The sequence below is a fragment of the Takifugu rubripes genome, chromosome 12, assembly GCF_901000725.2.
Source record: "Takifugu rubripes chromosome 12, fTakRub1.2, whole genome shotgun sequence".
Taxonomy (NCBI): Eukaryota; Metazoa; Chordata; class Actinopteri; order Tetraodontiformes; family Tetraodontidae; genus Takifugu; species Takifugu rubripes.
The window spans coordinates 1,072,540-1,096,644 of record NC_042296.1 but is presented as its reverse complement, the minus strand read 5'-3'; the positions used below and the strand labels follow the sequence as shown (position 1 = coordinate 1,096,644).

General features: G+C 39.1%; 2 protein-coding genes across 6 annotated transcripts; both read right to left on the bottom strand.

Annotated features, from left to right (window-relative positions):
• Positions 1 to 2,695: 2,695 nt before the first annotated feature.
• On the bottom strand, positions 2,696 to 11,716 carry LOC105417124 (T-cell differentiation antigen CD6). 4 transcript variants are annotated; one of them, XM_029845526.1, is made up of 13 exons: positions 11,505 to 11,716; positions 11,031 to 11,093; positions 9,593 to 9,868; positions 8,207 to 8,521; positions 6,646 to 6,963; positions 6,215 to 6,277; positions 5,590 to 5,742; positions 4,780 to 4,887; positions 4,555 to 4,659; positions 4,247 to 4,318; positions 3,485 to 3,649; positions 3,292 to 3,375; positions 2,696 to 3,210 (listed from the first exon to the last, which is right to left on the bottom strand). In XM_029845526.1, the coding sequence occupies exons 1-13, from the start codon at positions 11,554 to 11,556 to the stop codon at positions 3,119 to 3,121; spliced, it is 1,866 nt and encodes a 621-aa protein (XP_029701386.1). In that variant the 5' UTR covers positions 11,557 to 11,716; the 3' UTR covers positions 2,696 to 3,118. The 4 variants fall into 4 exon arrangements, with proteins under 4 accessions (XP_029701386.1, XP_029701387.1, XP_029701388.1 ...); XM_029845527.1 differs by having other exon boundaries at positions 4,783 to 4,887; XM_029845528.1 differs by lacking the exon at positions 4,555 to 4,659.
• Positions 11,717 to 14,147: 2,431 nt separating this feature from the next.
• Positions 14,148 to 24,067, bottom strand: ints8 (integrator complex subunit 8). Of its 2 annotated transcripts, XM_003968821.3 has the most exons (28): positions 23,915 to 24,067; positions 23,387 to 23,525; positions 22,895 to 23,069; positions 22,606 to 22,746; positions 22,321 to 22,392; positions 22,161 to 22,212; positions 21,775 to 21,954; positions 21,584 to 21,691; positions 21,360 to 21,509; positions 21,134 to 21,234; positions 20,831 to 20,972; positions 20,441 to 20,511; positions 20,059 to 20,234; positions 18,309 to 18,439; positions 18,096 to 18,206; positions 17,777 to 17,981; positions 17,447 to 17,568; positions 17,149 to 17,333; positions 17,023 to 17,056; positions 16,871 to 16,930; positions 16,726 to 16,787; positions 16,528 to 16,646; positions 15,927 to 16,030; positions 15,635 to 15,685; positions 15,379 to 15,452; positions 15,227 to 15,291; positions 15,061 to 15,104; positions 14,263 to 14,379 (listed from the first exon to the last, which is right to left on the bottom strand). In XM_003968821.3, the coding sequence occupies exons 2-28, from the start codon at positions 23,517 to 23,519 to the stop codon at positions 14,263 to 14,265; spliced, it is 2,985 nt and encodes a 994-aa protein (XP_003968870.1). In that variant the 5' UTR covers positions 23,520 to 23,525; positions 23,915 to 24,067. The 2 variants fall into 2 exon arrangements, with proteins under 2 accessions (XP_029701200.1, XP_003968870.1); XM_029845340.1 differs by lacking the exon at positions 23,915 to 24,067 and having other exon boundaries at positions 14,148 to 14,379; positions 23,387 to 23,519.
• Between the last annotated feature and the right edge of the window lie 38 nt (positions 24,068 to 24,105).

Sequence of the window (24,105 nt, the reverse complement as noted above, 5' to 3'; positions counted from 1 at the left end):
AGATTGAGTTTCATAAGGAGATCTGCTCCTTAACTTCCTTGTTTATCTTGGTGCTCTGGACTAAATTTGTGTTTTTGTTGTTGTCAATTTTTATTTTCAGATTTTTTTTTCAAAGTAACTCATTTTTCCTTCTTCAGTTTCACCCTTCTTCCATTTGCATGTGTTGTAGCTGAGGGTCACAGACAGATGAAATGGAGTGCAGTGTTTGTCTCTGGTTTCTAAGGAAACTGAATTTGTAGCTTGTTGACCAGAGTGGGCTCATGATGTCGTTTCTACCTCTAATTTTTATGACTTTGTGAATATGGTCACTGCTGGAGGTCTCCAAACTTCGAGGGAGAGTAATTTCTTTCCCTGGAGCACTTTTTTCCATTAGAACTTTAGACAAACTTTCTTAAAAGTAAATCACTGTGGGACGAAAGGCTTTACCCATGTTGGCAAATGAACCAGCTTAGTTCTGACTGCACTAAATAAAAAAGCACAGCATCCTAGAAGTTGCTTCTTTCTGGTATCCAAATTGCCAGGTGAAATACCTCAAATTGGTGAGAGCTGAGATTAGAAGTAAAGGCTATGTTGTACTGAGGCTACAGGAGGTGGCTGAAGGCCAGTAGACTCCAGAAGAACTGGTTCTGGAGCAAACTCTAGAAACTGGAGGCTAGCTGACACCAGAGCAGACGGACTGGTGAGCTCCAGTAAGCTAAAAAAGAGGAAGTCAATCAGAAGTTTGGCATGGTGAGCAAATACGGGTGCTGGAATGTGCGGTTGGCTTAGGATGAGCTGATAAAGAAGCATTCCAAGCACTAGCTGACCTGAAACAAGGAAAGAAGGAAAACCTTGAGTTCGGTTTGACCGACAGATGGACTTGGAGCAAGTGAATAGACAAGGAGGCAGGGTCGATGCTAGCAGGCCTTGAAATGGCAGAACACTTTAATCATTGATTTAGTTATGCTAAAAGTCAGAATGAAGGCAGACTTCAAAGACAAAAGATCAGCCACTTGCAATCAATTCCAGATCAACAGACAAAATCAATAATCCACCAGCCGTCTAGAGTCAAGAAACCAGACATCTAACAAATCAAAGTTCAAGGAATGGCAGTTGGAACGACATTCAGATATACAACAGTTTAACAAACAGGACTGAAATATACAAGGAGGGTGAAGATCATTGGACAAACACAGGTGCCCCTCATTAGGGTGGGGCAGGACATCAAAAAATAGTGGGAAAACTACAAAGGGAGGAAGTTTAAACTCGGGGAAATATCCAAGAGGAAATCTAACTAAGGAAATAAAACAGGAAACCAAGTCCCAGTGAGAACAGGTAAAACATGGGAGCAGTGTGTACTTTGACATTTTTCAGTTTTTTCTGGATGTTGGAGCCTAATTGTAGAGTTCTTCATGCTTGTGTGCATTAAAATAACCACCAGATCAGCTTCCACAAGAGAATAGGTGGTCATTTAAAGCTTGGTTGATCGTTAAACTGTGGGGGGATTACATTATCACTCCAGAGGTTACACAGGTATTTCTGATGTACTCGTACATTCACAAGCCTGTTTTATGTCAAAAAAATTAACGTAAACAGACAATGTTTCATATTTTAGAAATATCCACAGCAAAAACTTAAGATGGGTCAATTTCTCACTGGGAAAACTGAACAGTTAAAGAGTTATTGGACTACCGTGCTTAATGCTTTAAATTAATCTTACATATTTCTATCAATAAATATCTTCATTGTTGTAATGTAGAAGGACCATATTGATTTATTTTTTTAACCAAAGAACGCATTTGTTGGAGTGAGATTTGTTGGAAAATTGAGGATCTTTTATGTTTTGTCCAACATTTCTGGGCTCATTAAGGATATATTGTATAGTCATATAATATTTCTACAGGTAATAGACACAATATAGCTACCACACCCCCAGTATAACAGATAAATCACTTTAAGTCAAGCATCAAATGCCGCTAATCATCATCACTCCTGGTTCTCCTGCTAGCTAAGCTGATATATGCAGAATAAAACTGGAACAACTGAGAAAAGATTAACATCCACTATACTTTTAAGCTTGTATTAAGAATTTTATGGGAACAATTGAAATCTCCTTCAAATGTCTCTGAAACAAATTACAAATGTTCTGGAAATGTCGCTGCCCCGGAGCTGCTGCAGATGTGAAGGACCAAGACATGGTCCCAGGTCTGGTTTCAGACGGTGGCCACAGTTCAGGATCCACAGATCCCTTATCGCACTTTTTCACAGTCCGCCTCATTTGGCACCAACGGGTATTTGTCACTGCATGATAGATGGCTTTGGCAGGTTGTAGGTATTTATTTGTTTTGGATTATTTGTTGATTGTTGTTGTTTTTCCCTCTATAATAAATCTTCATCCTTGTCTTTGCGCGCAACGTTCACAAAATGTTACTTGCAAATCTGTAGTGCCCCCTTGCGTCAAAATGCTTTAGGCTCGCGGTGTCGAAATCCAGTCCTCGATGACTGAAATCCGTCCGGGTTTTCTGTCCTGCCGGGCAGAAAACCGGGTAGGAACGCAGGTGTGAACGCTGTCGACCTGGGAAACCCGCAAAACACGTCCGGATTGTGGCCCTCGGGGCCGCAGATTCGACGCCCCTGCTGTCGATGATAGAAAGAACATAAATACGCTCAGGATTTGGAAAGTTAACAACTATAAGAACACAGGAGAGACACATTGCTACAGAAACTACTTAAATCACTTTATTCTTTCACAGTGATAGGGATCAGTCATTTAAATGCAGAACATCTTTAAAAATTCACAAGAATTTTGAGCAAGGCCACACAACATTTAAAAAAAAAAAAGATTAAAAGAAACACACATATATTTAAATCTACACATACAATGTACTACATTTCTGGCTAGTTAACTTACTCATTTGCATTTTATTTGGCTGTATTACTTAAGTGGCTTTGCAGGGGCTGATTTGTTTTGGGGGGGGTTAGTACCGGTTTTATTATGTTTGGACAATGTTTAGGAGTAGATTTTATTTTAATACATATGATGAGGGTTTTTTTTTTTTTTTTTTTAAATAATAATAAAATGTTGTTTTGCAGGTAAAATTATCTTGGACATTTGTTTTCAAAATCATGGGTGAGCTTTTCAGATGCCAACATCATCATAGTCATCTTCATCAGATGGGGAGGGTTCTTCAAAGCTGACCGGGGAGTATATGGGCCCAATGCCGTCGTTACCTGACGATCATAGTTTGACAAATATTGTGATCACTGTTTCCAATAGAACGGTTCTTTCTGCACATGTAAAAAGGGATTTACCTGAGTTCTCAAGTTGATCACTCCTGTAAGCCCTAAACAGGTCACTGGTACCAGATGATTGGGTCAGCCCTGGTTCTGTAATAGCTGAACGTGCACACACATGCCATGGTGGTATTCAGCATTTCTAATGCTCCCAATAAATTATCAGCAAAAAATCAATGTTGTCCTGTAGAGTGAGAGGACGAGGACAAACCTGGAGCGACTTGGTCATGGCCGTTTGAGTTTTCGTAGTGTTCCCCCGAAGAGGTACTGGAGGAATCAAATGAGTCCACTGAGATCTTTGACTCTCTGGCATAATGAACGCTTCCATCATTACTGCATGGAATGGACACCATCACTTCATTCATGTTAGATGGTCCTAAAAAAAGTGAATTTGCTTAAATATTCATGAGAGGATTATTTAATCCAGCCTTTATTTAAATCTCAGTCACTGCGGAGCTGCCGTCATTTTCAACGATGCTGAGAGCATATTAAAGAAAAAATCAAGCTGATCTTAGGGAAAATCATTCAATTACTCATTATAGATCGTGAACTGGTTGATTATTTATTAGTGGTTAAGCATTCCTCTGCATTATTTTCTAGATGTCTAATACTAATGTATTACTAATGTATTAATGTTGTATGTTTAATAACATACTGCAATCAAATTGTGATTTCTTTGTGTGATCACAGAATTTATTTTATATATATGTGTGTGTGTGTGTGTGTATTATAAATATATATGTGTGTGTGTGTGTGTCATATATAATATATATTACAAAAAAATATCAAATAACTTTATTAAACATTCATAAAATAACAGAAGGTTTTGAGATATAATGAAAAAATAGTTAAATAATTAAATTATGGAGTGGGAACTCGAGACAGGTTGAATAATCTTAAATTACAGAAGTAGCGGTAGTAGTAGAAGTGCATCTAAAATAAAAAAGCACATTTGAAACTGAAAGCAACTCACCGTTGGCAAAATCTCCTTCTGCACCCGTGGGATTAAACACAGAGGTCATGACCGTTTTGTATTTCTGAGAATCTGCATGCAGGCAGAACCAAAATTATTTTAAATCACAAACCATCCTGCAAACTTTCAGTGCAATGAGCTGCACACACACACACACACACACACACACACACACACACACACACACACACACACGCACACACACACACACACACACACACACACACTGCTGATCAGCATCAACCACAAATGCAACGCTGAGAAAGAGATCAGTATGCAGAGTAGAAGAAAACAAAGTAGTAGCTCACTGCGAAAGGTTATCAAAGACGCTGAAGGGTTACTGGGCGTGCACTGCTCATAGTCTGAATCTACTGATGTGTTGTCAATGTCTTTAGGCTGTGTCCAGTGAGACTCTTTAATGGAGACAGACAGGAGAATTACAGAAAAGGATGAGACGTTCGCTGTTTGTGATGGTTTCTGAGACTTAAAGATAGAGATAAAAAGGAAAAGACTGAGAAATAACTTCCACTGACCACCTGTCTGGAGGCTGTTATTTGTGACCTTGGTAAGGTTGATGGTGTCTTGGTAGCTGTTGTAACACTCAGACGAACCTTTTCTGCTTTTCTGCTGGAGCATAACCACTGTGGGGATAATTACAATGAATTTAAATGTGTTTCCCAATTATGGAGTATTTAAGGATGAAAAAGCTATACAGGTTTCATTTACAATAAAATTGGATTCAAATAGAGCAGCTGACATAGTTGATCTTAATTATACAGAATATGCTGATTTCTGTGACACTAGGTTGGATTATTGGGTATTTTAATTGTTTTATATTGGAAAATTCTTCAAAATTTTGCCTTTTTGGTGAAACGGGGGGTGAAATTATAGCTGCATTGATCTGGGTCGTCAAAGTGGACACATGAGAAAAACATGACTAGAGTTGAATTTTCACGTGAATTAACGCTCTGACTGTAATTGAATATTGTTGTATATAGTAAATATATGGTCAGACTGAGAGACCCATAATAAAGCTGACCTCAAAACCTAAATTGACGATGAAATGTTACAACCACTTCTATTAAACTGAGATACAGTTAAATTCATCAAACCAACAGAGCCAATGTAAAAACTTCTAAAAAAAAGCGTCACCCATGTCTGAAGATGGTACAGTCCAAATGAGAAGCCGAACTGATCCAACCTCTAGGAGGAGTTTGTTAAAGCGTGAGACCTTATAAAAATTTAACTCAGATGCGGGAATAAATAATAAATAATAAACTCTTCTCATTTGGTGACCAGAAAAAGAGAAGTCTATAACAGTGAAGGAACTTGAGAAAACATACCATATCTTCTTCTGTAATGGCAGCAGAGCACCGTGTTTGTGACCAGAACAAAGACAAGAAGAAGGAACAAGGCAATGATACTGAGAAGCACTGTGGACGAAAGGCTGGTCAGGAGGGAGGGAATTTCAGCAGAGGTGGTTGGGGTTGTTCCTCCTAAGACAGATGGAGAGAGGTGTTTTTTCACATTATACAGACAGGCAGACAGACAGACAGGCAGACAGACAGGCAGGCAGGCAGGCAGGCAGGCAGACAGACAGACAGACAGACAGACAGACAGACAGGCAGACAGACAGACAGGCAGGCAGACAGACAGACAGGCAGGCAGACAGACAGGCAGGCAGAGACAGGCAGGCAGGCAGACAGACAGACAGACAGACAGACAGACAGGCAGACAGACAGACAGGCAGACAGACAGACAGACAGGCAGGCAGACAGACAGACAGGCAGGCAGACAGACAGACAGGCAGGCAGAGACAGGCAGGCAGGCAGACAGACAGACAGACAGACAGACAGACAGACAGACAGACAGACAGACAGACAGACAGAGACAGGCAGGCAGGCAGGCAGGCAGGCAGGCAGACAGACAGACAGACACATTTATACACATGTGAAATGTTATCAGTACCAGTTATTACAGTGGTCATTACAGTGGAATTACTGATGGTGGCTGTGGAAAAGCCAAGTGATCCTGCCATAATAAGACACAATAAAGAACAACATAAGCACCTGATAACCTCATAACAATCCATTTAGTAAGTCTTCATCATTTATTTAATTGTGTTATTATTAGACAGTAACCTTTTACAATAGAGGGACTATTTAGGTTTTTGTCTGGAAATGATGTGGCCATACATGTGACAAAGACCAACCCTAACTGAAAAGAGAACTCCATTTTATAACTTATAAATTGTCTACAACACAAAATTCTTCCTTCAAGAAGCAATGAAATTTATTTTTACTATATATTTTTGAATTTTCTGTTTTACATCTTCCTTTTATAGTCAACTCACTCTGGAATACTCCGGCAATTATGGGAATAAAATTTGCATTTCTCACCATTACAGATGACCCCTGAAGCTTTAGAGTCCTTGCATAGATGCGGTTTATTACTTTTCTCCTGGCACTCCCAGAGATTCCGCTCGTTGCCGTAACATGCATAGAACCACTGGGTATCATTGTTTTTGTGGAGGAGAGGAGGAACAAACTGGGAGACCTGGAATGCTTCTGTGCTGCACTGCAGCATGGAACACACCATGGAGGCCAGTTTTTTATTCCAGCAATTATCACACACTGTTCCCCAGCTGCCATTGCGGTGAATTTCCACTCTCCCAGAACAGCGATCAAGACCTCCGGTCAGCCGGACTGCCCTCATCTCTGCAGGAAGGACATAGAAAGAGTGAAAGTGCAGACGTTTTTTATAAATCAGAACTGTTTTCACCTCAGAACTGCAGAAAACAGCTTTCTGACACAATTTTAAAACATGGCTAAATTCTACGGTGGTCAAAGCATGTGACAATCGGGATCCACTGAACTTCTAGAGCTTATTACCATCCCTACCACCTTGATAGATTGTTTACGTCACAGGTGTCAAACTCTGGCCCATGGGCCAAATATGGTCCGCAATGTAATTATATTTGGCCCGTGAAGCAATACCAATTGACTATTGGAGCTAGCTCGCCGGTATTAAAGTGCATGTGCTAATACTACAAAAACCAGAATGCTCTGCTGGTGTTTTGGTGTGAAAATCCACACTCCACATCAGTTGGTGGTGGTAATGCAGCAATTTGTGGCTTGCCAACCACCAAGAGAAATGAAGTAGTCATAGCAACCTTATATGCTAATGCTAATTCTGGCACTACCCCTCTGAATAATGATTAAAGGAAAGGCAGAAAATAGGACCTTTCTGAAGAGGTAGGAGGCAGAATATCTGTTTAGATATATAAAAGATATATATATATATACCTGTCTGTCTGGTATGTGGAGCCAATGTGCATTACAAGGAGAACAACAACAGATGACACTATAAAACGCAACGCCAAGAGAAGTATAAACACCTGGAAATGACTCAAATGCGCCAGAAAGTAGAAGAGATGAAAAGGCATTACATTTACATTACATTAACTTACAATGGCAAAAGATTGCTGTTGAAATTTAATTCTGAAAGCTGCAAATAAAAAGAAAAGAAATGAATGCCAGTGATGTGTTTTTTTAATTTGAATTTCGATTTTGCATGTGTGCAATAATAAATTATATATGGTATTGTGTTAAGCTTTGCTTGTTTCATGTTCAGTTGTTGAGTAAAACTAGTTTGGGTCCATATCAAAAGGTTCCGTGTTGTAGCTGGAGGAAGATTTTTGAATTTTGGCCCACTGGGTATTTGAGTTTGACACCTCTGGTTTATGTGGTCTCTCGCGTACTGAAGTAAGGGGACTTTGAAGACAGTAGCATTTCGCCAATCAACTCATTTACTCAAAGTCAGCACTATTCTGGAATAGATTATGGCAATTAAACGATTATTATTCATAAACTTGTAACACCAAAAAACTGATAGTTATTTTTAAACAACCCCGCCCCTTTTCTCTTTAGTATGATATGTTTATTTGTTTTTGGCTGTGACCTGAGCATGTGACGCCAGCGTCCTCTTTGTGTCCGCAGTCAGACTCGTCTTCTGCAGCAGGACAGGACCACAGGTTGTCTTCGTTGCCGGTACAGTTCAGGTCATCCAAATACACCGGTCCTCGGCCAGGGGGGAAGGAGCCGCCCTGGCCCGTAACACTGAGAGCATAACCGCAGCCGAGTTGGGCACACGCAACGTCAGCATCCCGGAGGTCCCAGTGGTCGTCACACACTGTTCCCCATCTCCCGTTCCTCCACAGTTCCACGCGTCCGGCACAACGATCAGATCCTCCAGCCAGTCGAATGGCCCGGTGACCTGAGAGGGAGATTCATCTTTCAGCTCAGTTCCTGTTTTTTTTTTAACCGTGCTACTGTTGTGTAGTGAAGAAGGAGCATCTGATCTTTATTTACTCTAAATATGTTAATATTGCATCTAAAGTTTGCATCTATTATCACCAAACCTCACCACTTATTTTGAGCTTTGTTTTATTCATGGATCAATCTTGATTTCTCTTCTTTGCTCAGTTATTTTTTCTTGTCAGTAATCAGACAGTACTTGCACGACTGTATCTGGCTGCAGATACCAAGAAATACATTTTATTGTATGGCACTGCTTATAACAGTATTTCTTTCAATAGAAAAAAAACGTGTCCCTGCTGAGGCACAGAATGGGGAGGATAAAGGATTTACACTTATCAGTTACCAGCAGTTTTCTTAGTATGGTTTGGTTGTGAAGTCCTTCCTCGGGCATAAGTGTTAAAACCAAATCCACAATAAAGGGCTCAATAGTTCAGCATAGCCTGTATCTAAGAACATTCTTTAACATCTGATCTGAGAGACAGCATTAGCAACATAGAATTAAATGAACATCTTAAGTCAATATAATGTACAAAACAACTGAAAGAGTTAAAGACTGGCAAAAATGAATGGTATAACATCAAAACCTACCATCATAAATATTAGAGAGTCACATAATAAAAATCCTTACGTATCAATAATGGCTAAGATGATTAGAGAGAGCGACACTGACAAGCAAGGTTTGCAAGTTGACAATCTGCAATGTTGCATTCAAAACCACAGTTGCAGCAAGACTGCAAATGGTCAAAAACAACCCGAGTACTTAGGCGGGTTATATAAGCAACACACTACTACAATGATCCAAAGTTGGTACTCAAGCAGCTTAGCACCCAGCCAGAACCCCAATTTGCACTTTTGACCGGACCAGTAGTACATAGATGTAGTCAGAAGCTCTTAACATTTGATCCTCATCGGGTTATCTGTCCTTTTATGCAGTAGTAAGGTTGCAATTAAGTTACATAATAATACAATAAACCAAACTGAAAGACACAGAATCAAGGCATCGGCTTGTTTTATGAAAGGATCTTACCACACACAACTCCAAAGATCAACGTGCAGTTGTTGTTACTGAGTGAACAGTTCTGCAAAAGGCCATCTTGGTATGAACAGCGTTTCAAGCAGGTGCTGTTGTGAGACAAGCGGCTTTTATTCACGTGGAAGACGCTGCCACACTCAAGTTTTGAGCAGATCTCCTCCAGTAGCACATCTGCAGAGTCTTCCGTCATCGCCACCACATCATGGCTGCTGTTCGGTGGCATCTTGAGCGTAAAGTTGCATTTTGTGAATTTGTGCAAATATGGGTCATCTGTACAAAGACAAAGACAAAAAATTATTTATGTAAGATACAGCAGGACACTCAAATAAAGTATATACGCTGTTTATTTAGGTGAAAAGCTTTTGAAACATTGGTGAGAAGAAATAAATGCAGCTCAGTTGCCATTATAGTATAGAAATTACTAAAAATTAATAAAACAATTATTTATTTGTATTTTTCTTTAGTAGAATGGTGTTTGAAAAAAGAAAAACAGGGTAATTGTAATCAACTCCTCTGTGCTATTAGTGGGCATGGTGCAGGTGATCTACTATGATTGCTTGTGCAATTTGTGACAAGTGCAAAAGTGATGGGGATTTAAATGAGGATTTTGTGTGTGCCGCCGGCTGTCACCATGAAGACACATCAGAAAAACTACTCTGGGAGATCCTAGCACTAACTAGGATTCAGACACAAAAAAAAATCCAAAAAAAAAAGCAGTTTAGCAAGGTGGATTTCCACAGGAGATCTGGGATGGCTGCATTTAGTGACAGGCTCCAAATCAGCCCCAAATCATCCAGCAGTTCAAAAATGGCAATGCTTGATAGAAACTGTCTTTACTAATGTTATTTCTGTCCATATATGTCAGCACGTGAAAGACTTTCTCTCTGTTATCTGTCACCGATGATCCTTCTTGCCATATTGGCTGTGGCATTTGCGTGTAAGGCTGAGCCATTTTAAACCTTGAAGCCAACACACTGACCATAACCAGTTCTAGGTTTGGTAAATCACATCGTGGGTACCAAATGATTACATTGGCATTTCCTCGCATCAGTTTACACTTTACACTTTCTAATCTGCATTTTATTCTGCATTTCTATGAAGGCAAACATGCTAAATGGTTACATACTGTATATTCATCATAAGTATTTCATTTTATAACGACGAGCTCCACATAGAAACAAACATAATCACTGGCTGCAAACAGCAAGTGAGAGAAGGCTTTGTTCTTTTCTTGGCACCTGCAGAAATCATCAAGCTGCGTGTCACAAGTGGATCAACCCACATCCTGTGTTAATATAAGAATATGAGCAAGAATAATGTCACTCTACAAAAAGTGTTTTCGGGGCAAAATGAAGCATAGAAAATGTTCTGTATGTACAACTATGGAATCAGGGAAAGACTATTTTTCAGTATGGACAGAAAGTTTACTTACGGATAATCTCCTCTTTTTTTCTCAAGGGATCATTTGTGTCTGTATCAGTGAAGTTTTCCACGGCTGAAATAAATATGAAACATTATATTAAAGTATAAAACAAAGGTCCAAGGTTCAATTTAAATACTGTTGTCTTGAAATTGTGTTCGATGGAGTTTATTTAGTGTCATCATTTAGTGTTATTTATCAGTCATCAAAGATAGAAACATTCTCAAATACAAAGATTTTTGAACGCTTCAAGTGGGTTTGTGTAATATAACAGCGGTGCTAAAAAGATCAATTCAAAGAGTCGATTCATCTTTAAAATGTCCAGGAATGTTTGGAATCTTTGTTGACAATTTTAATTAAAACCTTGAGACAAAATGCCAATTGTATTCGGTTCAATTTAATTCCAATTAAATTTAGCTTCAGAAGTGTTAATAATTGCAAAGCTAGCTAATAAAATGTTAATTTAAAAAAAGCTCTATACATTACCTTGACAAAGACAGCTCAGTAGGAAAATATAAATACAGATCATCAGCTTCATGTTTTTGACAGAATTTAGCTTTTATCTGTAGTCCCTGCCAGGTTTTTTCTAAACATCTTTTGCCAACTGTGGTTTCTTCTCGCGCTCCTCTGCTATTTGATTGACAGAACAAATTTGTCACTGACTACTGCAACAGGAAATGAAGAAAAATGTCTTTGTGACTGATATGCTTATAGAAGTCTCATCTCTCTTGTCTTTTTAACCGCTTTTTTCCTTTTGGGGTCATGGGGAGGATACACAATGAGCAAAGGCAGGTCCGCCCCAGTTCTTCGCAGGGCCCTATATGAGCATGTTGGGTTCAGAACCTTGCTTACTCCTAAAGTGTTCTCATCAGGATAGACCATTAACTTGAGCAATTATCATTGCACTAAAATAAGTGAGTACATTGTGATGGGGCTTTACTTCAATGCACTTTTTTGTAAAGTGTTTTTGGGAGTATCTATAAAATTTGGCCTCAAAACCACAAATGACTGGAAAGACTTTGCTTACATCCTTAAATGCTCACATTCAAAGTTAACCATTTGGATCAAGTTTGGTATTAGGTTTCCTTTTTAAGAAATTATCGCTTCAGAAATCTTTCAGAAAAATTAAAATAATACATAAAATGACAGTGAAGCTAGTGTGCTTATAAAGCAGTTGTATGCCTATATATGAAAGATTACAATATAGACTTTGAATGTTAGATCCCAACAGGTTAAATATGTTTAACTTAGATGTTTTTGCCACTTCACAAAAAGAAAAAAGTTGCATCCAGGTGAGGGGAACAGGTGTGTTTCATATCCTCAGAGCTCCACCTCTGACCACGCCCCACTATATTTACTTCCTACTTCCAGACTCTACGTCTACGCTTTACTCATCCGACCTTCAATTGGCTGCCTGGTGTTAAGCCACGCCCACACACGGGGCAACTGACAGGAAAAAGAAAAAGCGTCGTACATATAATTAATACCGCAAATATTTATTCACATCTTAATGAATGTCCTTAGGAAAATAAACAGCAGTCATTGTTACCAAATGACTGTTTTTTGTTTTTTTTTATATAAATCCGGTTAATTATTAGGATGTATTATGACACATACGCATTCTGGAATGTTTGTCTTGGCGCCAGCTCCAGTTGAAAACTAGTTTGTGTATCATAATTTTATGTAGGTTGCTTTGTTTGCCTTAAGTATGACCCGCAGGAGTACAGATTACCCTCTGTCAAAAGGTAATGTTGTCTCTTTGTTTGATTATCAGATCCTGGTTTTAGTATTGGGGCTGTTTATAAAAGTTTGGATCATTGAGCATGCTTTTAGAAGAAATGAGTAAATACTTCAAACTATAAAACCAAAGGAAACAAAAAATATTGTTCCAGCAGAACAGTATGAGAAGAGATGCAGCCCATGTGAAAATATAGTGCGAGTAGATATTTTTTCAGCTCGTCAGTTAAACATCCCTAATTTCTTAGATCAAACTGTTGTTTCAGAACAATCCTTTTTTCACAAGATCCTTCTCTGTCTGAGCTAATCAGATGCTCTCTTACCTTTCCAGAAAAGGCACACACACAATAGAAAATAATCTGAATCCTTGTTCAGAGCATGTTTCTGTAAACTTAAAATAAAATTTTCTCATGTCCATCACAGAGCAAGCTCATGCATGAAGGTGCCACCAGAGCTGCTGATCTTATGAAATCTTCTACGATGGTCAGAGTTGACTATGTCAAACTCAACTATTGCAGTGTCACCTCTTCCTTATCTTATGTTATAATGTTATACAACTATATCTATTAAGTAGTGACTGTATTATTATATTTTTCAAATGATAATGATTTTAATTATTTTGTTGTTCCCATTGGATGTATGGCCATAATTTCATATCTTAATTCAGTAATTGCATTAAAATAGCTTCACATAAAAGTAATCTATATTTTATATATGTATGAGATGGCCCTTCACTGTGCCCAAGAAAGCAACCTTATTATGCAAAAGGTTTAAAACTGATTCAACCTCTTGTATTTTTAAGAGTAGTTGGTAAAAATGAGGTGAGCAGTTGGTTCCTCAGTCCTCCCAACAGAACAGAGAACCTCAGCTCACAGTGAAAACACTGGCCACACTACGCTGCCTGAATCCTTCCTGAGACGTCTCCAGAACCAACAGAGAACAGCTGGAACACTGACTCGGTCACCTCTTCTGGTGTAGGATCATGTTAAGAACATCACGCAGTTGATATGGTTGACTATACAATGTTAGTAATTCAGTCGTTCGCGTTAATATTTCCTGTAATCCAGTATCTTTTTTTTGTTGATGTAGAATATTTGTAGCCCAAACTCTTTAGCGAGCATTTGCGATGCAGGCATATTTATCATTTTCTCTCCAATATCGCCTAAAGGGAACAGCTGATAGCTGTCATATTTTAGATTTTATTTGAAAATGAATGTTTATTCTTTGAAAGAAAATTATGTCATCAGCAAACCGAGTGTGTAAACTGTTGCCTAACTGTAGTGGAAACGCTGTAACTGCGGTTCTCCATTTATTCTAAACGACTGTCAAGTTAACAAAACTCAGGATGAACTTGGTGAGTGAATTAGTTTTGCAACTTAAAAATGACAAATATACTGTGTGAACTGTATTTATTTAAAAAAAAGGAATTTCTACAACAAAATAAACATTCCCACAGCCACTACCTCAGCAGTTTTTTTCGTGGTTGTTTGTTTTGTCCCCTCATCTCCTAGAAATAAAGTTTGGCCATCGCCTGCAAAAATCTCTTCTTTCTTTTCTGTGCAGCCAATTGCAGAACTTCCTCAGGGTTACTGGTGTTCAGCTCTGTTTGACCAATCGCCTTCATCTGCAAAAGAGACACGCATTGGGAAACATGTAGCTATCAAAGAAATACACTATATAATGCATGAACCTAATGGTTGAAGTCAATTCTCCAGCCAAAAGTTTATTGCTAGAGACCTTATTACAAAATCAAATTTGCTCTTCAAAAACTGCTTCAACACAAAACAAGAATGTGTCTATAATTAAACTCTCTTGTGCTGAGTTCCATTGTGTTCAGAGCAACAAAAGGGTTTTGAAAAAAATTCTAGTATTAATAGTTTAATAGATTTATTATGCTCTTTCAAACAGACAAACAAAATGAGTGTTCCATTACCAATTGTGCATGGAAAGAAAATATATTAGTAATATTTTAGCCCCACTTACATTTGGACCTGAAAGCAAATAAAGGCTATTTTTCCTCCTTAAATTCTAAAAGTATTTAAAGAACAAGCTATGCCTAATCAGGAAACTGCTGTCAGTCAGTTATGTAAAATGTTCCTGAAATAACATTTCAATTGCTTAGTTTCAAATCAATAGTGGTGATCAAAGAAGTAGTGCATTGCATAAATATACTCAATAGATTTTGGAAAGTTTAACCTGTGATAATAGGAAAGTAAGGCAGCTCTTAGAACTTTAGATTTGATGGCGTGAAGGTTGAGTTGAGAATACAAACTAATTCCACTCTTATTTAGAAAACACTGCTTACCGCTATTTGTCTCTTCTCAGTCTCTCCACGTTTGTGATGAATATCTGTCTAAAGTCAAAGAAGAGCATAAAAAACAGTCTGGATCCTTTTCATATTAAAACGAGAACCTAAAAAGATATTAAAAGAGTGACAGCTGAATGTTCAAGAATCAATAATGAAAGGATACGAGTGAGGTACTCCAGGATGGTGACGTCCCAGATGTAGTCATAGAAAGAGTCCATGGCATCATGGCTGCAAAGACAAAAAAGGGAAAGCCATGACAGATGTTCAGAGGTACCAAAGGTCATCTCTGCTGGAGGGTCTCCCACTCTTGAGTACCTGTTCTGCTCCTGAAGAGCTTTGAATGCAGTCATGTAGTCCACCTCACGAAGAAACTGACACAGAACAGCAACCTAACAAGGGCAAGGATGGAAGGCAACATTTACAATACAATAATGATAAAGCTATTTCTGAAAATACAAAGCTAAGCAAGCAGAAAGGATTCCATGCAATGGAACTCTTTTGCCCTTTAAAATTTTAAATTTTGAACAAAGAAGCCATCATTCATTACTTAAGAAAAAGCTTGACCTCTGACCTGTGTGTGGCAGTTCATCATTGAACAGCACTTGATCATCCTCTTTAGGACCTGGAAACAAGAGCTGTTTATTTAATTGTTGAAAAACTCTCAACTTTGTCTACACTGTGTGTTCTAATTGACTCAAATATATCCCATGACATACAATTGAATGTATATTGTTTCTTAAAAGTGGAAGTTACTTAGGTATATACAGCGGTAGATCAAATTTCTGCATTAAAATAAAATAGTCCTTGGGTATAAATAGATTAACAAGAAAATGAAAGACAGCTGCGGGACCTGTGTGATGTACCTGGTCACTGTAAACATCAGAAGGGACAACTTTAGTGAAGAAGTCAGAGCACACGGCCCCAGCCTGGAGGTAAATGTTCAGTGCAGCAGAGTACTGGTTGGTCACTAAAACGTTGAGAAACAAAGAAAAGCTGGATTAAAACAGACATCTTTAACGCACTGTGCAGAAGTCCCAGAGGACTACTGCAGTTGGATTAGCATCAATACATTAGGCTTTTTGCCAATAGCCCAGTCTCCTACAGACTGAGCTACCACTGCCCCATCAGATCTAGAGAGAGCTAGAGATAGCTAGATAGAAAAACATAAAAGCAGCCCATTCAACTTCAGTAAGCACAGCAGAGCATGTGGTATATTTTAATTTTAATGTCAGAGTTTCATGCACACCACTCAACTTCCAAACTTGGTATTATAAACATTGCTTTCCAATAAAATATTCTAAATAATATCTGAAATGCTTTTTTATTTGTTCTTAGAGTCCTCAGGGACACAAATTCAGTTAAAAAAAACAATCTTTGTTGCACAGATACAAATGCTTTGTGGGTTAAGAAACATCTCAAGAGTAATGAGGCAGAGTAGGCATTTATTTTTTTGCCTTTTCTTACCAAAGTATATATCAGCTTGTGTGATGAGCCAGGATTGGTTGTTAGAATTCAGGGTGAGAGCATAGGACACCAGCTCTGTGACCGTCACGGCCACAGCTTCCACATCTACTGCCTGGAGGCTGCAGCAAACAAATTCATAAATATTTGTAAACCTACAGAACTTTACAACCATTTCATCTTGTATAAAATCATTCTTACTTTGGAATAGAAGATGGCCAAATGGAGAGGTGTTCTGCTGTGACCTCATTTACAATATCGTCCTAAAGGAGACACAGGAGTTACAATTATGAGAGAAATGTTAAAAATGCCTGCCGCACTGCCAAGGAGAGGCTGAAGAACATACTCGCACGATGCTGTGTAGCCTGACAAGCAGTGAGATCAGGGTTGTCAACACCAGAGGCTCCTGTTGCAAATAAGAGATGTGTTACCGCCATCATCAACAGCGCATTATCAATACCAAAAAGTGTAAAGACTGTACAATAAAAGGATACTTACTCTAATTTTTTTGATGAATGTAATGAATTTGCTCCTTAACAGTTGAAGACAAAAAAATCCCACATTTAATTGGTGTGTATTTTAGTGCATGTGAGCAACATAAAATGTGACATGCTTCTGAAGTACCGCTGCAGGATGCCCATGGAAGATTCTCTGTGTTTAATCAGGCTCAGTCTGCCGTCACTGTTTCTCTTGTGCTGGATAGAGACGCTGCATATCTGCACCACCACCTCCCACAGTTCTTTGGCTGTGCGGCGACTCTCCTTAGGACCTGGGAGCTCTTTACAAGTTGAGGCCAGGAGCTGACCGAGCTGTGAGGAAGTAAAAAATTTGAGAAACAGACAAAGAGAACCTCTTTAATTCTATCCATTAATCTACATTTATGCAAACAGAATCTAAATTGAAGAAAAAACAGACTTTTTACCTTGATGTATGGATTGTTCATGACCAGAGATGGTGGCACCTGCAGAGTCAGGTAATCATTCTCCCTCCAGTTCAACATGAAGGTGACACACTCTTCTCCGACCACCTGACGCAGAGGGACATCTGGACACAAAGACATTAAAAAGTAGTACAAACTTGAAAATGCCCCTTTGGCAATAGCTCTTTTTCACCCATAACCTAATTCCATCCTTCAGGTTGCAAGACCTATGCAAGAATCATGTTTTAGCTGAGACCAAGTGTCGCCCAATTTTTCCAAAGATGGTTCAATAAGGCAGTGTAACAAACTACTCCGGAGTTTCCATCCACACACCGTGAATCCTCATCTCTAGATATCCTCTGACCCTGCTGACCAGGTCAGGGGGCGGTCGCTCCTTGCTGCCCTCCGCCGTCATAGACTCGTGTGCACGAACCTCCAGCAGCAGCATCTCATTCAGCATCACCTGCCTCAACTTCGGGGAGAACTCTGTAACAAGCTTCAGACAGGCCGTGAAAAGCTGCCGCGCATGAGCAAAATCCTGAAAGACAAACAACATTTCTGCTTTTCACTCCTGCTGTAAAAAAGGGTTGGAATTTAGGCAGTTGTAATTATATTTTTGGCAGTCTAATCAGTTTTACAGATTTGTGCACACCTTTATGGATATGCAGTGGAGTCCTTTGGCCATAAGAATATAAACCAGGTCCTTTGTGAGGTTGTCTTTAATGCTGAGGATCACATTTATGTAGTCTGGAGGAACTTCCCACTGCACATAGACACACAGATGATATCATTTATTTGGTTATGATAAATCGTGACTTTTATTGGGGGGGTCAGCTCCTCCTGTACCACATTGTTGACCTCTGACCTTATTGTTGACCTTCCAGTATGAACGCTCAGCCAGCCCATGAAGCTCAATTAGGGTCTGTCTAATCTTGCGTGGTTCCAGGAGGAGGATGAGCTGCTGCTCCAGCTGCCCAATGTTCACAGTTGCTGAAGCTGTGGAGAGATAAAGCAAAGAGCTCTGTCACAGCTCTGGCCAACTAAAATATGCAGGCCAAGCTAATGTTACTCTTATTTCATCACAATTGGCCTAATGCAACAGTCTTTCTTTTCAAACCGCTTCCATCAAAAATACATCAATTTATCACACAAGCCAGCTGCCAGGCTCATTTAGGATCTAGGATCTTGAACTGATCTCAAGATACACTGCTCAAAAAAATTAGAGGAACACTTCGAAAGCACATCGGATCTAAACGGGGGGGGGGGGGGGGGATCTTGAATATCTTTCCTGATAAAAAGTAGATGATGTATTAGTAACAAAATGATGCCACATAATTTGATAGAAATGAAAATGATCACCCTATAGAGGGGGGAAATCAAAGACACCCCAAAAATGAAAGTGAAAAAATGATGCAGCAGACTGGTCCATTTTGCCAAAATGTTATTGTAGCCACTCAAAATGATTCTCAGTAGTTTGTGTGGCCCCCACGTGCTTGTACATATGCCTCCCCAGACCATCACTGACCCACCACCAAACCGGTCATGCTGAATGATGTTGCAGGCAGCATAACATTCTCCACCGCATCTCTAGACCCTTTCACATCTGTCGCGTGTGCTCAGGTTGAACCTGCTCTCATCGGTGAAGAGCACAGGGCGCCAGTGGCGTAGTTGCCAGTTCTGGTGGTTTATGTCAAATGCCAATCAAGCTCTACGGTGCCGGGCAGTGAGCACAGGACCCACTACAGGATGTCGGGCCCTCAGGCCACCCTCATGGAGCCTGTTTCTGAATGTTTGGTCAGAAACATTCACAACAGTGGCCTGCTGGAGGTCATTATGTAGGGCTCTGGCAGTGCTCATCCTGTTCCTCCTTGCACAAAGGAGCAGATACCAATCCTGCTGAGGGTTTAAGGACCTTCTACGGCCCTGTCCAGCTCTCCTGGAGTAACTACCTGTCTCCTGGAATCTCCTCCATGCTCTTGAGACTGTGCTGGGAGACACAGCAAACCTTCTTGCAACGGCATGTATTGATGTGCCATCCTGGAGGAGTTGGAATACATGTACAACCTCTGTAGTGTCCAGGTACCGCACCATGCTATCAACAGAGATGTTGATCCAAGCCAAATGAATAACTACAGCAGTAGAAAGTCAGTCAGTTAAAAAAAAAAAAAAAAAAAAAAAAATCAGCCAAAAGAGATGAAGAAGGAAAAAAAGTATCAGTGGCCTCAAGCTGGAAAGCCATTCCTGTTTTGGGGGCCGTCTCATTGTTGCCCCTCTGATGCTCCTGTTGTTGATTTCATTAACAACAAAGCAGCAGAAACTGATTAACAACCCCCTCTGCTACTTAACTGACCAGATCAATATCCCAGAAATAGGTTGCTATACTCTGATTAAAAAGTCTTCCTCTAATTTTTTTGAGCAGTGTATTTTAGTATTTTGAAGGGCTTAATGGTTTTGTGTCTGGTAACATTACCGCATATTTGTATCTACGTATTTGAAGATCCTTAAGCTTTGGATTTCTTCTGTATTCTTACTTAATAACTAAAAAAAACCGTCAATAGTCAGTATGTTTTCCCATTTGACTGCTTTTGGGAACCCATATAGTCTCAGTGGAGCACCTGGGATATCATAGAAAGAAGGCAAAGGTTTTGCACTGAGGTTGATTGTTGCTGATTTCTTCCTCATCTGCTCCATTAGCACCTTCCTCTCCTCCTCCTTTAAAAGTTCAATGAAGAGTTTATGAGATGACACCACAAACAGAAGAGGCAACTCTTCCAGGTTTTCACAAAGCGTCCTGAAAGATGAAAAGAGTTCTAAATTATTAAACGTATATCATGCATTACTATTTCTGATTTTAAATAACCATTTTAGATAGCTGAAGATAGCTAAACATACCCCACATTATAGTAACACATTTCTTCATTAAAATAATTTAATAATTTGTAAATATTTTTTTTTAAAGTTTCCTTTAAAGTAATTTGATCATTTCAGCTCACTCACTTAATGAAGTTTCCAATTTTTCTTCTGAGGGTCTCAGATAAATGTTCCTTTTCTAAGGAAAGAGTGCAGACCTGCAGTATAGAAAATTAGATTTTACTAGCAACACAATTTTGATAAGGCTTATGCCACTTTATTCTGTATTTTCATTAACAGGTTATATTTATTAATCTACCATTTGTACTCTCCATCTTAACTACAAATTCTAAGGACCAGAAAAACACAAGTGACAATGTGAAGCAATTAATGAAAAGTGAGAAACAAGTCCCATTTTATTTCTAAGGTCATTTAAGCTGTCAGCCCGATCTCAGACATCCCCTGTGTCCTACAGCTAGTAAATGGATTTTCTGATTTGTAGTTAGGTCATAACATCAGACATGAGAAGGCCATTACCTCTAAAATAAAGTCTACCATCCATTTATTAGGCTTCAGAAGGAGCTGCTGGAAGCGAACACTGAGCACTTCTCCTTCCAAAGAGTCTCTGATGGCGTTGCAAATACACAACTTGTGACAAACTTCATCCAGCCCCGACTCTCTGCAGCATATATAGAAAGGTGACTATGCAGAGAGCTGGCTCATCAAATACATTCATAATAGAAAAATCTGTGAAATACATTTGTGAATACAATACAATAAATACGTCGTTCCAAGGCATATTATACATTAGATCAAAACTTTTTAGTGCAAAACTGTTACCCTTGTTGGACTTTGTACAGGAACTCCCTGAGAACAGACTGTCTGAAGTGATTGGGCAAACTGTGTGTCACATTGTCTCTGATGAAGGCTTCTATGACAGCCTGTCCGAAAGATAAAGTAAATTCTTAATGCTTACTATTTTTATCTGTGACCATAAGCCAATACCCATATTATTCACAATATACAAGCATATTATTAGCAAACAAATCACTGCAGCGATTCTCACCTGATAATTGTGTGCTCTAATCAGACTATTAATCTGATCATAGGCTGTGGTCTGTGAATCCGAGTCGCAGTCTTCAGTCAGAGCCTTGCAGGCATTCCAGTATCCAGCCAGTCGTTTCTCATCCAGGTGAACATGGACAGTAGAGTCTAACTGAAAAATAAAAGTACAGATGTAAAGTGTATTACAACAGTAAAGCAAGTTTTAACACAGAATTTCAAGGGTACCTTCTTTAAAAGATCTTTGGTCTGCCTGAAGTGATCACGGGCTTTTTGGTAGGCCGTCTGGTCTGTGCAGCCCTGGTGGAAGAAAATACCTCCCACATCATAATGAACCTGAAACAAAAAGGTTGAAAAGCCGATTAATTTTAGCTTAACATCCAACAACCCATACCCGTATATTATCTTGAACCACCAACCTGACAATGAAGCTCATCTGCACTTATGCAAAGCCCTGCAGTTGAGGATTCTGTCTCTCCATTGGCAGCAGTATCAGCAGCCAGCAGATCTAAAGTCCTCAATGTGTGGACATAAAAGTCTTTTTTCAACTGCAGGGCTCCTTCCAGGACACTGATGGAGTCATTTGCCTGCTCTTTGAGCTGCAGACAGGATGTTTTATACAGACTATTTAAATCAACCAATTTGCCTCTTTGAAGTACAAGGATTAGATCTGATATTTATACTGTACAATGCAATGGTAATTTTCATATGACAATGTGTGAAATATTAAAGTTATTTAATAAAACACCACCTTTTAAAATCTTATTTTTGAGTATTTGCATTTGACTACCGGTATTTAACTCACCACAGCAAGGATGTTTTCAGTCATCTCTTTCTCCTGCTGCAAAATGTTTATCCTAAAGAATTCAGATGCCATCAGCAATACCATAATGCAATCAAAATGTACTGTTCCTTCTGCGCTTTATTTAATTTCTACTTTATATCCACTGCTTTAAAGAACTTACACGTTCATCTGGTGAGGTCCTGGTTTGGTCTGTTTCTCTGGAAAGCTGCTCAACACAATGGTTCTAATTGCCCTTTCAACGAAATGACAAATTTATTAGTTTCGCTTTAGGTCTTTTCTTCAAATACATTCCTCTAACAAGACTAATGTGGTATCACATTGAATAAATCCAAAATACGAATAGGTGAGTATATTTGAATTTAAAGATTTAAAGCAGCGTTTTGACCTACAATACTGAAATGAAATTGTATTACTTCTGTCTTCAGGTACACCAATACTAACTCACCAGCGGTTGTATATGACAACAGCCATGGCTGTGGTAGGAGGTAATGTGGACAGGTCTAGGTCGACATGTTTCACCCCTGGTGGCACTTTGCTCACGCAAAGAAGTTCATTTAACAACATGTTTAGTACAGGAATAGTCAGTCTGGCAGGAAAATGAGAAGACAAAAAATAAAAAGATTTTAGACATTTAACTTGGAGTATAATTTTTGGAATCATAAATACCACTTTCATAATTTAGGAATTATCTTGGTCTAAACATAACTGATTGCAAGCATACAGTTTACACTTACCCTTTCTCAAGAACATCTAGATCCCACTTCATGTGTGCAGCTACTTCCAGTGCCAATAGTTTGAGAGTGCGATTCCTACGGTTGTCTACCGGAGGTTGCACCTGATTCTGCTCATTTACTGAAGGTTTGGAGGCCTGCTCGAGAAACTGGACGATCAGCTGCACTGGTGTTGGATCTATGTCGATATGAAAAAACATTACATGTGGCCATTTGGTTATTATTTCCATTAAAATGTTCCATTGAACAGTTAGTACATTATTTATATTATTTAGCAACTCATTCATTTTCACCCTCAAAAACCACTTATTTAGTTTACATACGGAGCACACTCAGATATGAATGTGTGAGTATTTGAACCAAAGTCGACAAGATACATTTGACAGTGCCCATTTTCAAAGAAAATTGCTGTTTACATTGTGACTGAAGACTACACAAAGGGGGTAAACCGTTGTGGATAAAAATGTACATGGTAACTATGAAATACGACTTAACCTGGATTTGCCTTCTTTAGATGTTTTTCCAGCAGGCTGCCATCCAAGAGGAACTCAAACCAGGAGGTTTGAAGCGGTGTGCTAGGACGGCTACTGGCCACAGCAGCAACCCGGTCTGCTGCCTCTGCACTCATTCTCCCCTGATAGACAGTTACATGAACATGATTTACAGGCACTGGAAAAACATGTCCGACAATATGTTGTGGTTAGTTACTGTTATTTTTCTGAGTATATTTCCATTAATATGTTCATGCTATACTGTGGTAAGTGTATCTGTTTGAAAGCATTGTTAGCATTTGGTGTATGAATGGAATTTCATATGTCAAAATCCGGAAAGGTAATGTTTATGCAACTAGTGTCCGTCTGGGTTTGTTCACAACCACATGAGTTGCTTGAGGAGCGAATATATAATATCATGCCTTCCGTCAATGACATGATGTTTCAGGCAAGTATTGTTATGAGCCAGCTAATATTGAAACAAAGTAGAGAAACCTGCAGCCCGTTATACACACAGACAAATCATTCTTACCTGACCGGACGAAAAGATACAAATACCGACTATGGGAGCTAAATGTATATAAATTGTCAATTATGAGCTAAAATAGCTATATTAACTGGTTGATTCTCACATAATTCATTCTGTACTTCGCAGTTCCTCTGACGTATTTCCGGTTCCTTCTTGCGCCGAAGAGAAACATACTGCACAAATTTTCGCATATT

What these genes read in the sequence shown, in the direction of transcription:
- ints8 (XM_003968821.3), bottom strand. Translation starts at nt 23,519, where the DNA reads ATGAGTGCAGAGGCAGCAGACCGGGTTGCTGCTGTGGCCAGTAGCCGT. An exon ending in TCCACTGCATATCCATAAAG is followed by an intron (nt 17,982 to 18,095) that starts GTGTGCACAAAT and finishes TTTGTCTTTCAG; the next exon opens with GATTTTGCTCATGCGCGGCA. An exon ending in TGATGAACTGCCACACACAG is followed by an intron (nt 15,453 to 15,634) that starts GTCAGAGGTCAA and finishes TGCCCTTGTTAG; the next exon opens with GTTGCTGTTCTGTGTCAGTT.
- LOC105417124 (XM_029845526.1), bottom strand. Translation starts at nt 11,556, where the DNA reads ATGAAGCTGATGATCTGTATTTATATTTTCCTACTGAGCTGTCTTTGT. An exon ending in TTCAGGGGTCATCTGTAATG is followed by an intron (nt 6,278 to 6,645) that starts GTGAGAAATGCA and finishes TTATTATGGCAG; the next exon opens with GATCACTTGGCTTTTCCACA. An exon ending in GTCTTTGATAACCTTTCGCA is followed by an intron (nt 4,319 to 4,554) that starts GTGAGCTACTAC and finishes GCCTGCATGCAG; the next exon opens with ATTCTCAGAAATACAAAACG.